The sequence below is a fragment of the Argentina silus genome (genome assembly GCF_951799395.1).
Source record: "Argentina silus genome assembly, chromosome: 22".
Taxonomy (NCBI): domain Eukaryota; kingdom Metazoa; phylum Chordata; class Actinopteri; order Argentiniformes; family Argentinidae; genus Argentina; species Argentina silus.
Window position 1 is genome coordinate 4,506,182 of NC_139676.1, and position 14,492 is coordinate 4,520,673.

The window sequence follows — 14,492 nt, forward strand, 5'->3', positions numbered from 1 at the left end:
GACGGGCTCATTGTAATGGAACAAGGAATGGTATCAAACACGTTCCAATTTCCACCTCCATCAGCCTCCCCTGGTCGACTGTAAACATGACTTCATGACAATATAACCTCCCCTCAGGAGCTCACTCAATAGTGTCTATCCTTTTGAGAACTTTTGCCACCAATAGTTACAGTGCACTAACATTCACCACCCATCGACACATACCGGGTTAGCAACATTAGCTACCGCATTAGCAACCAGTCGGAAAGGCCAATTTAGTACCAAATACCAATGTCGTGTAGTCTACAGCAAAGCAGTGATACAGAAACAAACAGTACATATCCCGCTTGTTTAGCGACATCGAAAGTGACATGTTAGCTTAGCACAATTGACACAAATGGTTTGTCGCTAACGTTTGCGCGGCGGTTTGCTCACGCTTCAGTGGCTCTCTGTGGGCTCCTCAGACTGCAGCTAAGGTCTGCAGTGATGATTCACTCTCCTCCGCTTGCTTACCCTTAAATACAACACACACACAAACACACACACACACACACACACACACACACACTCTCCCTCCTCCCTCCGCAAGTTTATTCTCTTCCTCTTCAAGTTTCCTCTCTTTATCCCCCTAATGTAATCTCACCATCTCTCTCTCTTTTTTTCCTCTCTCTCCCTCTCTCTCTCTGTCTCTCTCTCTGTCTCTCTCTCTCTCTGTCTCTCTCTGTCTTTCTCTGTCTCTCTCTCTTTTTTTCCTCTCTCTCTGTCTCTCTCTCTCTCTCTCTCTGTCTCTCTCTCTCTCTCTCTCTCTCTCTCTCTCTGTCTCTCTCTCTCTCTCTCTCTCTCTCTCTCTCTGTCTCTCTCTCTCTTTCTCGCCTTTCATGATTTCAAAGCTAATAAGGGGGAACTAGACTGGGGACATTTGAGATGAATGGATGAACTGCTTGACTGCTCACTGAAGCAGTTTGCACATAGCAATTTGCTGTGTGGGTAGAGGGAATTGCTGCAAGTTTGTGTGCCGTGTGTGTGCAGAGTGAATGTGTGTGTATGTGTGCACTGCCTCTGTATGAGTAATTGTGTGTGTGTGTGTGTGTGTGTGTGTGTGTGTGTGCTCGTGAGCCGCCTCAGTGTGTGTGTGTGTGTGTGTGTGTGTGTGTGTGTGTGTGTGTGTGTGTTTGTGTGTAAGACGCGTTCTGCTTTAATGAGCTTTTGTTTGGTGGAGTCGCCACTCTAGGGGAGTCGGTGCTGCTCGACTGACCCCTGACCCTCCAATGCTCGGCAAAACACAATTATCCACGCCTCATCAGCCCAGAGGGATGTGTGTGTGCTCAGCAGGGAGGTGTGTGAGTGTGAGTGTGTGTTTGTGTGTGTGTTTATCTTAGCCTTGATCAGGCTCTACACACACACACAGACACACACACACACACACACTCTCACCCATTTTTCATGCTCTTTCTCCACATCTCCCCGTCTCCCCTCTACCCCCCCCCCCCCTCTCTCTCTCTCTCTCTCTCTCTCTCTCTCTCTCTCTCTCCCTTTTCTCTCTCTTTAGACAGTGTTGTGTAACTGTATGTTCAGGCAATGAACTGAGGTGTGGGCGGGTGGGGGAATGCAGGCCCATGGGGGGGGGGGGGGGGTGACTGGCCTGCACCACCCTGCACCACCCACACCTTCTGACCATATCATGTTAATTGGGCCCCCTACCAATCATTTGGTGAGAGAGTAGGCTTATTAGAAAACCTGCAAAAATAAACCATCCTGTTTAATGCAATCAAGAGCGAGCAATATTGTACTATTCCCAACATATCTCACCATACAGTGCCCTGCGGAAGTAGCGAGTGAAGCATTTTTTCTTCTTTTGATTCTACACTCCAAACGTTTGGATTTTCCAGAAGTTTTGAATCAAACAGCAGATTCTCAGCTTTTATTTGATGGTATTTGTGTACATATTGGTTTCACCATTTAGAAATGACAACACTTTTATACATAGTCCACCTATTTCAGGGCACCATAAGTAATGCCCAAATGAAGCAATCATGTTTAGGATTTGGTCAACAATCCCTTCCATGCAATAACTGCCTGAAGTCTGTGACCCATTGACCCCATCAAACACTGGGTGTCTTCTCTGGTGATGCTCTGCCAGGCCTGTACTGCAGCCATCTTCAGTTGTTGTTTGTTTTGAGGTCTTTTTGGCCCTAAATCCATAGTTGCTATGGCAGTATGTTTGGGGTCATTGTCTTACTGTATGATGAAGCGCCATCCAATGAATTTGGAGGCATTTGCTCTCGAGCAGACGAGATGTTTCTGTACACTTCAGAATACATTCTGTTACTGCCATTAAGGCAAGTTAGCAAGTTCTAGTAGCAACTATACATGCCTAACATTAGCACCCCCTCCACCATGTTTCACAGATGAGGTGGTATGCTGTAAATCTTTGGGCAGATACTTTTCTCTCCAAATTGTCCACTTGCAATCACTCTGGTACATGATAATGTTCATCTTATCTATTCACAATACCTTTCTCCAGACCTCTGCAGGCTCTTTAGGTACTTTTTAACAAACTGTAAATGGCCATCCTTTTTGAGGATAACTAATGATTTGCACCTTGCAGTGAAGCCTAACCCTGTAGTTTGACTGGTAATGTATTCTGCAGATGGTAGTCTCTGACACATTGACGCCTACCGTACCTCCTGGAGACTCTTCTGTCTGCCTTGGCCTACCAGCCCGTTTGCGATTGTCACCAGGGATTTTTTCTATTTGTAATGATGTTCCAAACTGTTGATTTTGTAAAGCCTAAGGTTTTGGAGATGTTTCATTTATTTTTAGTTTTTTAGTTTTTTAGTTTTTCAGTCTAATAAAGGCTTCTTTGACTTTCATTGGTCCTCATGTTGATAGACACCAATAGCAGACTCCAAAGGCAAACACAAAGCCTAGAATCAATACTAGACATTGACAGCTCTCTTATGTCTGCACAAATGATGTGACAGAACACACCTGACTTACCAGAAACACCTGTCAAGCCAATTGTCCCATTACTTTTGGGTACCCTGAAATAGGGGGACTATGCATAAAAAGTGATGTAATTTCTGAATGGTGAAACCAATATGTACACAAATACCATTAAATAAAAGCTGACAATCTCTACTTTAACCTCACAGTTGTTTGATTTCAAATCCAAACTTCTGGAGTGTAAAGCCAAAAGAAGAAAACATACTTCACTGTCCTATTACTTATGCAGGGCACTGTATATCTGTCACAGTTTCTGAACTCTTGTAGGCCTTTTCTGTAGTCCATGGCTTTACACGCTACAGGGCTGACCCAAACCATACTGTACTGGTCTTTCCACGCTACAGGGCCGGCCCAAACCAAACTGTACTGGCTCGGATATTTTCCATTGGCATTGCCCCTTTCAGCAGTGTTTCAGCAACTATGGTGGATGTGTAACCAGGACAGCCCAGTACAGCTCAGTTTGGTTCAGCTCTGTAGTGTGAATAACAGTTATGTGTTTCCCCAGGTAAGATAACTATTCATAAATAAGGTCTGTAAGTCTCCCTTTGTTGGTGACAGTCACATTGCTAGAGAAAGGAAGAAAACAAGTTGTTAGGGTTTTGTTTTTTTATTATGCATTATTATTCAAGTAATGTACAATAGGGCGTTAGGGTGTGAAGAAGTCTGAGTTAAGAGGAGCCCAGGTGTACTCTAAAGAGACGGGTCTTCAGTCTACGGCGGAAAATAGGTAGTGACTCTGCCGTCCTGACAGTGGCGGGGAGCTCATTCCACCACTAGGGCGCCAAGGCAGAGAAGAGCCGTGACTGAGCAGAGCGACCACTACGTGCTCGTAGAGATGGCGCTCCCAAGCGGTCAGCCGAGGTGGAAGAACGGGCAGTGATCGGGCAGGGGTTTGGGGACTGACCATCGATTGCAGATAGGGAGGGGCTGTTCCCTTTACCGCCCGGTAGGCGAGCACCAGGGTCTTGAATCTGATGCGAGCTGCTACCGGGAGCCAGTGGAGGGTGCGGAGGAGGGGGAAGTGACATGGAAGCATTTGGGGAGATTGAACACCAGACGGGCAGCAGCGTTCTGGATGAGCTGCAGAGGTCTGATGGCAGGGAGGCAGGGAGCCCGGCCAGAAGTGATGTGTTTGTATGTGTGAACGTGTGCATGTGCGTGCATGAGCGTGTGTCTGTGTGCGCGTGCGTGTGTGTGTGTGTGTGTGTGTATTTCTGTGTGTGTGGGCGTACGTGCATGCGTGTGTGTGCGCGTCTGTCTGTGTATATAGGTCACACCCTCCCTCCCCCCTTTTTTTGTGCGCAAGTCCACTCACACTGTCAGAGCAATTTCACACACATCAAGGGAGTAATTATGGACCCCCCGCCAAGCCCAACTCTCCCTCTCTCTGCCTCTTTCTCTATCCCTCTCTCTTAGTATCTGACTGTATTACTGTCTTTTTACCTCCCTCCCTTCCTCCCTCTCTCACTCCCTCACTCCAACACACACGCACGCACGCACACACGCACACACGCACACACGCACAGACACAGTTTTACCACTCACCAGGACAGACAAGGTCAACCTCCACTCCACCCTTTACTGTTCTACAAGAACCTGATACCACACACACACACACACACACACACACACACACACACACACACACACACACATACACACACACACACACACTCACCTCCCAGGGTCGGTTTACAGCTTTCATCACAGAGCACCATGGGAAGAGTGACATCATCCCTTCTCTGGCTGCAGTGCTGTCAATCAAACCAGACAATGAGGTCATAGATAGGAATCACTGCGGCAGCATGGGTAGTCTACAGGAATGTGAGAAGGCATCTCTCAGGTTGACAACCATAGTCATTATCGACTGTTCCAGCACATCGTACTACCAACACAGGGCTCAGAACACATCTGACCCCACATCAGAACAGATGTTGGGTTATAATCAGGCTATAAAATTCACTTTTTGGTCTACCAGCCAAGGTGTCTGGTGGAGGAGAAAGTTCACTAGTCACTCAGATTTTTTGACCAGACACATTTTTTTTAAGCTAACATTAAGGCATCAATCTAAAAAAAAAAAAAAAAGAAAAAGACATTAGCATGACGCATTCAAAAATGACTCCCTGCACAGAATGAACCTCCTGTAGTAGGCTTTAAGTTTCTCGCCTATCCCTGTGTCAAAATGCAGCAAAAATATCTTCCCCTGCATGTTTTCTATCTCATCGTGTGTACAGTAAGTTGCTATCTTGTGCTGTTGCGTGGAATTGAATTTGACTTAAATGCTTTATTTTAAGGCATTCTTTGACAGTAAGTGAGAACGTTAATAGACTTCATGGGGTTTGTTTCAAAGCCAGGAGAAGCGTGAATGAGATGCGCAGCAGTGGCAGTCAGCTGGGGGAGGCAGGAGCAGCAGGAGTGGTGGTCACTCATGTTCAATCAACGGTGACCATAATTGCGAATCGCACCGGTTTCATTTTGAAATTGCAGCATACTATTCGGAAACCTTTGTTGTCTACCCACCAAAATGGCTGTTAAGATTTACAGATTGACCCGTCAAAGCCAAAATCTACCCTCATTTGCCGGGTGGCAGGTGTTAATTTTTTTTTTTTGCCGTGTTTGTCGTGGTGCGCTCCTTTGGTTCTCGGAAACATACGATTGTAGCAAGATGGTTATGTTAAAGATTGTAGCAAGATGGTTATGTTAAAGATTGTAGGTAGATGGTTATGTTAAACATTGTAGGTAGATGGTTATGTTAAACATTGTAGCTAGATGATTATGTTAAAGGTGCAATATGTACTTTTTTCCCTTTGAAAATGTCACTAAATAACCATGATGAATCATTACTTATGATGCATTGGCAGCCTGTGCACCTGCCATGAGCCTGCCCTTCTGCCTGAACCCTTTTCCAAAAATGTTCGGGACATTTCTGGGTGTCTACCACTTACTGTGGGCGTGTGGCCTTGGGTGTGGCTCATTGGCTTGTAATGTTCTGCCTGGAGCCGCAAGCATTTGTCAGTGCTGGATGTCGACTGAAGCAACAACAAGCCTTTTTGTAACAAATAAGTTTGGAACATGTATTCTGATGGTTTTTCCTAGTAAACGCCCTGCTTGACATAACAGCCTTGTCTGACTTTTGTTTGGGGAATGAGGGGATTTGTTTGAAACTTATTTCCGTGTTCATGTTTCCACGAACATTTCCAAACTAAGAAACCACAGCACTTTCCACCACATACTGTAGGTCCTTTGCTAGTTTCCAGGCCATGTGACTAAGACATTCGCTGGATAATGACGTGAAAATTATTGACAGATTCATTGTTTCAGTTAAAAGGAGTTTGCATTGAGCAAGGGGAAGGAGAGAGGAGGAGACACTATTCTGAACTGTCTTTGCAATTCCCATTGCAGTAAAAAGAGGGCGCAATCCTGCACATGGTGCCTTTAACCTTAAAAAAAAAGGACAAGCATACAAGTGTGATTGCTGACAATTACATATATTAAAATTGTACATATTGATGAAAACTGTTTACATTTTTACCATTTACGTAAACTCGGGTATCATCATTCTGGTCCGAGTGACCCACTCTGAACTCTGACTTGGAGGGTCATCCTAGTGGTTGTTTCACTGCTCAGGAACTTGTTTCTCTGAGTTTCCCGACAGCAGCTAAATGCACTGTAAGACAAAGTGGAAAGAGACTCACTAACAGTAGCTGAACACCTCCTTTGTAGTCAGTAAGCCTGCTGTGGCCCCTGCGTGTCATTGGTTAGTCGTCATGCTGTGGGTTTAATAAAACACCCTGTCATTGGCCAGACCTCCTGCTGGATCCAATCGCCACCTCCATGTTGTCGCTCAGAGGGCAGTGTGTTTCTGGAGCTCCAATATATTACCTCATACTGTGTGTGTGTGTGTGTGTGTGTGTGTGTGTGTGTGTGTGTGTGTGTGTGTGTGTGTGTGTGTGTGTGTGTGTGTGTGTGTGTGTGTGTGTGTGTGTGTGTGTGTGTGTGTGTGTGTGTTAGTGTGCGTGTGCCTGTGTGTGTGTGTGTGTGTGTGTGTGTGTGTGTGTGTGTGTGTGTGTGGCGCTTGAAAGCACACTTGCTGCTTCCGTGAAAAATGTGTATACCTGAGCAGCCCTGTCACTGATGCTAGTGTTCTACTTTGGCCAGGAGAACTCATCAGTGACATCGATGAGATAACGATGTGTGTGTTTCTCTGTTGCAGGGACCTGAATGGGAACAACCTCACACAGATCAGCAAGAGCGACTTCTCTGGCCTGAAGCACCTCAGAGTCCTGTAAGTCCCATCCACACTGACTGTACATCTGCTGTCCCATCCACACTGACTGTACATCTGCTGTCCACCTCACGTCTGTCACACTCCAGTTACTTTCCAGTTATCCTACTGGATATAACACTCATTGGGGTGCTTATTATGCTGGTTAATAATATCTATCCCTTAGTGCCTATTACACTCTTTATTACACTCACTGAGTGGCTATTACACTGATTACTTAATTCATTCTGTGCCTCATGTTATGGTTCTAACTCTTGCTGAGTGCCTATTATTATTATTATGTATATTATGCATATTATGATTATGATGATGATTATTATTGTTATTATGCATTATTACACTCATTATGTGGGCAATATTGTTACAGTATATTGCCCTTCTTTAGTGCCTTTAACACAGATTACAGAGCAGAGCGCTAATAAGGTCATTGGGCAGACATGAAGCACTTCCATATTATTGGATTTGTTCCATGTACATGAAGCACTTCCATATTATTGGATTTGTTCCATGTACATGAAGCACTTCCATATTATTGGATTTGTTCCATGTACATGAAGCACTTCCATATTATTGGATATGTTCCATGTACATGAAGCACTTCCATATTATTGGATATGTTCCATGTACATGAAGCACTTCCATATTATTGGATATGTTGACTCACACCAGAATCAAACCCACAATGTTTGTCTGATCGCGCCACAGTAAGTAAGTAGGTAGGGAGGAACTTGTGCAGGACTCGACAAAAGGTAAGTTATGTTAATACATTAGGGGGAGAGAACCAGAGTTGACCCAACCAGGGTGATAGTGATTCAAAGAATGGCCACAGCCCCCCAGCCGTTTGGCTGGTTTAGGGAGGCCAAGTGGTTTTGTCAAGTTTCTTGTACATATTCTGTTCTCGATGAACAAGTGTCTGTTTCTGGTAACCGTTGATCAATTATTTTGAGACTAAAGAGGGCATTAGAACGCGAGTTCTGCATGTCCCCTCTGGTGGACTCCTTCCTCTGGACTCATCCCTCTGGTGGACCCTCCATATTGGCAAAACAGGTCCGTGGATGACTCAGTCCGCTTGGCGCTCCACCATCCCTTCTACCTGGAGACGTATACAGAATGTACTGTTAGTAACCAGTAGGCAGTAGGACCGTTGGGTCACAGCCGCCATTAACCGTTAAGCTACAGTTTTCAAGAAGCTACAGGAGGTGGACATCAACCCTGCCCAGTGCCGCTGGATCCTGGACGTCCCCAGGAGCAGACCCCAGACGGTTATGGTTGACAAGCTGAGATCCAGCTCCCTGACCCTCAGTACAGCTCCAACCTCCCACCAACCTTGGCTGTGTGTCAACAGGATCTTGTATCTTGTATGGTGTATGGTCTACCAGCCTGACCTCAGTCCTAAAACTACCACAGCATCGTCGTCTAAAGGAAAACTCATTTGCAACCTGACTGCATGACTCATTTATGGCTATCATGGTATTATGATTCCAACATTGATTTGGTGGTTCATTAAGCTCAACTGAAACGCCTGTATGTTGTTGTCATGCCTGTGAATTCACAAGTAAGCATGTCAGCCATTTTGATTGGATCCATATCACCCGTCAAAGAATGTTGATTTGAATAGCAGTGCTCGTTGTATTCGTTCTATTCCTGTGGCCTGGGGTGGTCCGGTGGTCTAGCACCACAGCCTGGGGTGGTCCAGCGGTCTAGCACCGCGGCCTACAGTGCACACACACATGCCCATGTCGGGATAGGTTTGAATCAGGCCCACGCCCTGCTTACAAACCCTTACTTCCTGTCTTTCTCTTCTGTCTCTGTCCAATAAAAACGGAAACAAATACGAGAGAGGGACTACCCTCCCCCACTCCAAACAATAACCTCAAACATTTAAAAACAATAAAAATAAAAAAAAATCTATTTCTATGGTTCTAACCACCAGCACTGGTGCTGCTTCTGATATGCTTCTGATATGACATATGAACCGTGCGGAGCAGAGGTGTCACTTTCATTCAAACTGTCCAGCGGGAAAGGCTAACCAGGACCTTTGACCTGGACATACAATGCTCCTGGGAGGGGATTGGCTTGTCTCAGGTTCCTCTGTTAAGCTGAGAGGTTTCAACGTTATTGTCCGCCGATGACGGACAGCGAGTGTTTGAAAAAAATGACATGAGGAGGAACTAATGATCTCCTGAGGCTTGTCGCTCCTTGTCCAGACTGTTTCATGACCCCACTGGGGCAGTTTGCTGTCAGGAAGACATTCGACGTCGCCCCAGGCCTGGACGGATGTGGCTATTAGTGAAAGGTGCTCTATACAAAGGTGTCTATACAACTTTGTAGCCGTCATTTTGAAATGATATTGAAATGATATATTATGTTATGTTGATCGTTTTGACTTCCCTGTGTTTTTTATGATGATTCATACAGCACCTTCAGCATATACTGTATAATGCACAGTATATGCTGGTGTGTGTGTGTGTGTGTGTGTGCGTGTGCGTGTGTGTATGTGTATGTGTGTGCAAGTACTGTATCAATCATTAAATATGCTACCAACCACGATCCTTTTGTCTCCTAACCCCCCCCCCTTCTTCTCCTCTCCCTTTTATTTTCTTTCTCTCTCCCTCTCTCTCTATCCTTCCTTCTCCTCCACCCTCTTCTCCTCCACCCTCTATCCATCTCTCCAGGCACCTGATGGAGAACCAGATCAGCACCATTGAGAGAGGAGCGTTTGACGACCTTAAGGAGCTAGAGAGGCTGTGAGCACACACACACACACACACACACACACACACACACACACACATACACACACACACACTCTGTCTCTGTCTCTCTGTGTCTCTCTCTCTCTCTCTCTCTCTCTCTCTGTCTCTCTCTCTCTCTCTCTCTCTGTCTCTCTCTCTCTCTCTCTCTCTCTCTGTCTCTCTCTCTCTCTCTCTCTCTGTCTCTCTCTCTCTCTCTCTCTCTCTCTCTCTCTCATCAACAGACGTAGTTGTGTGTGTCTTCGGGTATGCTCTGTATTTTTCATGTGTGTGTCCTCTCTCTTGTGTAGCCGCCTGAACAGAAACCGCCTCAGTCAGTTCCCGGAGCTACTGTTCCAGAAGAACGAGGTCCTGTCCCGACTGTGAGTACCTTCTCCAACCCCCCCCCCCCTCTCTCTCTCTAACCCTAACTCTAAAGCCTACACCGCCCAGGGGAGGCTGATGGAGGTAGACATCGGAGGATGGGCTCATTGTAATGCATGGAATGGAATGAGCAACGGTATTTAAACATGGGATACGATTCCTCATTCTATTCCATGCATTACAATGAGCCTGTCCTCCAATGTCTACCTCCACCAGCCTCCCCTGCCCTTCACTGCCAAATCCCTGCACGATACAGGTGAACCTGCATCCTAAGGCTAAGGCTTCCTAAGTACAACCCTCTATCCAATTTGGTTATCAAACTGTTGCTATTTGATGATGCCTGGTGGTTTTGGACTATTATCTGGCAAACTGGCAAACATACAACAATGTAGCTTTTGATTTTTTTTTAACACAAAAACACACACACACACACACACACACACACACACACACACACACACACAAACACACACACACACACACACACACACACACACACACACACACACACACACACTCACTCACTCATTACCACACCTGGTAACAACATAATTAAGGGAGGGGTTCACCTCAAGGTCAAGGTACTCCCATCAGTGTGTCTGTGTGAGTGTGTGTGTGTGTGTGTGTGTGTGTGTGTGTGTGTGTGTGTGTGTGTGTGTGTGTGTGTGTGTGTGTGTGTGTGTGTGTGGTGGAGATGGAAGGGATTTTTTGGATTCCGTGCTACTGCTTGGAGACACTAGGATACAGAGACACAAACAAAGCTAGCAGAAAGGAAAAGCAAACACAGTCACTCTTTAATTATCCTCTCTTCCTGAGGTGTGTGTGTGTGTGTGTGTGTCTGTGTCTGTGTCTGTGTCTGTGTCTCTGTCTGTCTGTCTGTGTGTGTCTGTGTCTCTGTCTGTGTCTCTGTCTGTCTGTCTGTATGTGTCTGTGTCTGTGTCTCTGTGTGTGTGTGTGTGTGTGTGTGTCTGTCTCTCTACCTCTCTACCTCTCAATCCTCCTAGGAGAGAGAAGGGGAGGAGGGGGAAGAGAGAACCAAAGAGTGAGGGAGAAGAGGGAGAGATGCTCCAAGCTGGGGGTGGGGGGGGGGGGGGGGGGGGGGGGTGGAGAGAGATGGCAAGAAAGGGGGAGAAAATGAGAGAGGTGGGATAGAAACAGAGAAATAAGGAAAGACTGAAGAAGGGAGAGAGGGAGACAGGAATGCAGCAAAGGAGAAAGAGAGACAAAGGGAGGGGAGCAGCTGTTTGGGTGTTTTTGGTTTGTTTTGAGGTTGTTGTTGTTTTTTTTTGTTGCAATTTCCACACTCTCACTCCCACCAGGGAATGATCAGATGGACTTGGCATGTTCAATCAATCAGTACGCTGTGTGACACACACACACACACACACACACACACACACAAACCCACGTAGGCACGCACACACACTTGCACGCACACACACACACACACACACACACACACACACACACACACACACACAAACTCACGCACGGACGCACACACACAGACGGACACACACAATCCATTAGCACCTCCCCTACCAGGAGTGATTTTTCCCATGCTGTGTTGATGGGCTCTATAAAGCTGCTGTCCCAGTGGACTTCCTCTAAAACACACTATCACACTGTGAAGGAGTCACTCTCTTTCTCTCTCTGTCTCTCTCTCTCTCCCTCCACCTTACCCTCTCCTCCCTCCCTCCCTCCCTTCCCTCCCTCCCTCCCTCCCTCCCTGTCTTCCCCCTCCCTCCCTGTCTTCCCCCTCCCTCCCTCCCTCCCTCCCTCCCTCCCTCCCTCTCTGTCTTCCCCCTCCCTCCCTCCCTCCCTCCATCCCTCCCTCCCTCCCTCCTTCCCTCCCTGTCTTCCCCCTCCCTCCCTCCCTCCCTCCCCTCCACTCCTCTGTATCCTGTCTTTGTTTCTGGCCTGTGTGCTGCTGTGTTACGGTACTTCACACCCAGAGCCTTCCTTTGTGTGCCAGGACACCCAGAGGGTGTGGGCTCTCCCCTGGCCTTCCTCTCCCCGGAACAGCCCCTTCTGGCCCCAGGGGAACCAGAGATTACTGAGGCACAGTGGAGAGGAGAGAGAGTGTGTGTGCGTGCGTGGGTGGGTGGAGAGGGCATCTAATTCCCTTGAAACACCACAACACACACACACATCTGATGGGAGTACCTTGACCTTGAGGTGAACCCCTCCCTTAGTTCCGTTGTTACCAGGTGTGGTAATGTGTGTGTGTGTGTGTGTGTGTGTGTGTGTGTGTGTGTGTGTGTGTGTGTGTGTGTGTGTGTGTGTGTGTGTGTGTGTGTGTGTGTGTGTGTGTGTGTGTGTGTGTGTGTGTGTGTTTTTTAAAAAGAAAAAGCTACATTATTGTACATTTGTCTTGCCTCACTCATAGACATTAGAATGAATTCAGAAATCAGAAATCTTAGCCGTTTCTTTACAGACCCTCACTAAAGTAGCTTTTCGTACACCTAAGTAAGGCTCCAATCTTCCTGTGAAAATAAGTGCCAAGAAATGACCAAATTCTGAGTTTGAATTGGGGAGTTCGAATACATTTACATTTTACATTTAAGACATTTAGCATTTAGCAGACGCCTTTATACAAAGCGACTTTCAACAAATACATTTGTTTAAGTAAGTGAATCATCTATCCATCATCATCATAAGTAATCTATGCTCAGACCAGGGGCCATAGGCAGTCACAATGCTAGAAAAGAAAAAAATACTTTTTTTTTTTTACTGCAACTTGCGTTAGCATGATATGCAATATATTCACAGACTGTTCACTAAAACTCTGGTCGAATAATCATTGTTTTCTCAAACCCATTGTTCAAGGACCAAAACAAATCGATTATTCAGAGTTCTTTTTCTCTCTGCTCAGCACTATTTGCTCCAACAAATTGGGGCCCATCATCTGGATCCAGGAAAACCTGTGTCCCTAATTGTGTCCCCTAACAGGACCCTCCTTTTGGGGCTGTGTACAGTAGACCGACCACCAACGCATGAAAACTACCGGACAGAATGGAGCCATTTCTGTTTGCTTAGAACAGATATGGATGAGGGACGTGGATAGGAATTGCGTTTTAGGTCCACCGTACAATTACATACAGTACCACATCTACAGTACCACATCATAGCATGGCAGCAGACTGCAGGTGAGACACTGGAGCAGGTGCTAATGTGTCCGTTAGCTCACACACACACACACACGCACACACACACGCTTTCTCACACACTCCGGGGAGTTGCTCCCCCGTGACGGTGACGGTAACGTTCTCCTCATTAACGGTGACGCCTGCCGTTTGGCGTGGCTAATTGGCGGCGTGATGTACGTCTGCTCGGCGCTGATGGCAGCCGGCGTAATGAGTGTTTAGAGACTCACCGTAGCGTGACCGCACCGCTTACCCAGGGGCTCATTTACGCTGATTGAGTAGGAGTGTGTGTGGTAGTGGGCTGTTGTGGGTGGGTGTGTGTTGTGTGTGTGTGTGGGTGTGTGTGGGTGTGTGTGTGGTGTGTGTGTGTGTGTGTGTGTGTGTGTGTGGTGTGTGTGTGTGTGTGTGTGTGTGTGTGTGTGTGTGCGGGAATTGTGTCTGTGTGTACGCTCTGTAATTGTGTGTGTGTGTGTGTGTGTGTGTGTGTGTCTGTCTTAGTGTGGGAGGCAAGAGGCAGCAGCTAATTTCACAGAGACAGCCTTTCAGAAGAGAGGTTGGTTCCACCAAGTGGTTTGTGACAGAGGAGCAATGTTGATGTCGCTTTCAGAGGAGATGGGGAGTCAGAGTGTGTCTGAACGTGTGTGTGTGTGTGTGTGTGTGTGTGTGTGTGTGTGTGTGCGTGTGTGTGTGGCTGGTCCTGAAAACTGTTGAGGAAGGCATCAGGCCTCTGTAATGGCTTTCTGCAGGGCTGGGGTGTACAGAGATGTCTGGAGTCAGATGCTGAGTTGGAATAACAGGCAGAGTTCAACCCTCGATCACATCACACACACATGCAGCAGCTCACACACTCTGGCTTGCTGGCGCATACGCACGCACGCACGCACGCACGCACATACACACACACACACACAAACATATGCACACACATACACACAACAACACGCACACACATACACACAA

The 14,492-nt window shown here is 46.7% G+C and overlaps 1 protein-coding gene across 1 annotated transcript in view; it reads left to right on the top strand.

Moving 5' to 3' along the window:
• Window positions 1–14,492, top strand: part of LOC310822038 (slit homolog 1 protein-like) — a gene marked incomplete at both ends in the record, with an annotated part of 50,787 nt that overhangs the window by 6,492 nt on the left and 29,803 nt on the right. Inside the window, 4 exons of the mRNA XM_083694327.1 lie at window positions 7,199–7,270; window positions 9,946–10,017; window positions 10,314–10,385; window positions 12,342–12,452. Of these exons, the coding sequence (XP_083550453.1) occupies window positions 7,199–7,270; window positions 9,946–10,017; window positions 10,314–10,385; window positions 12,342–12,452 (327 nt within the window). The remainder of the gene's footprint in view (window positions 1–7,198; window positions 7,271–9,945; window positions 10,018–10,313; window positions 10,386–12,341; window positions 12,453–14,492) is intronic.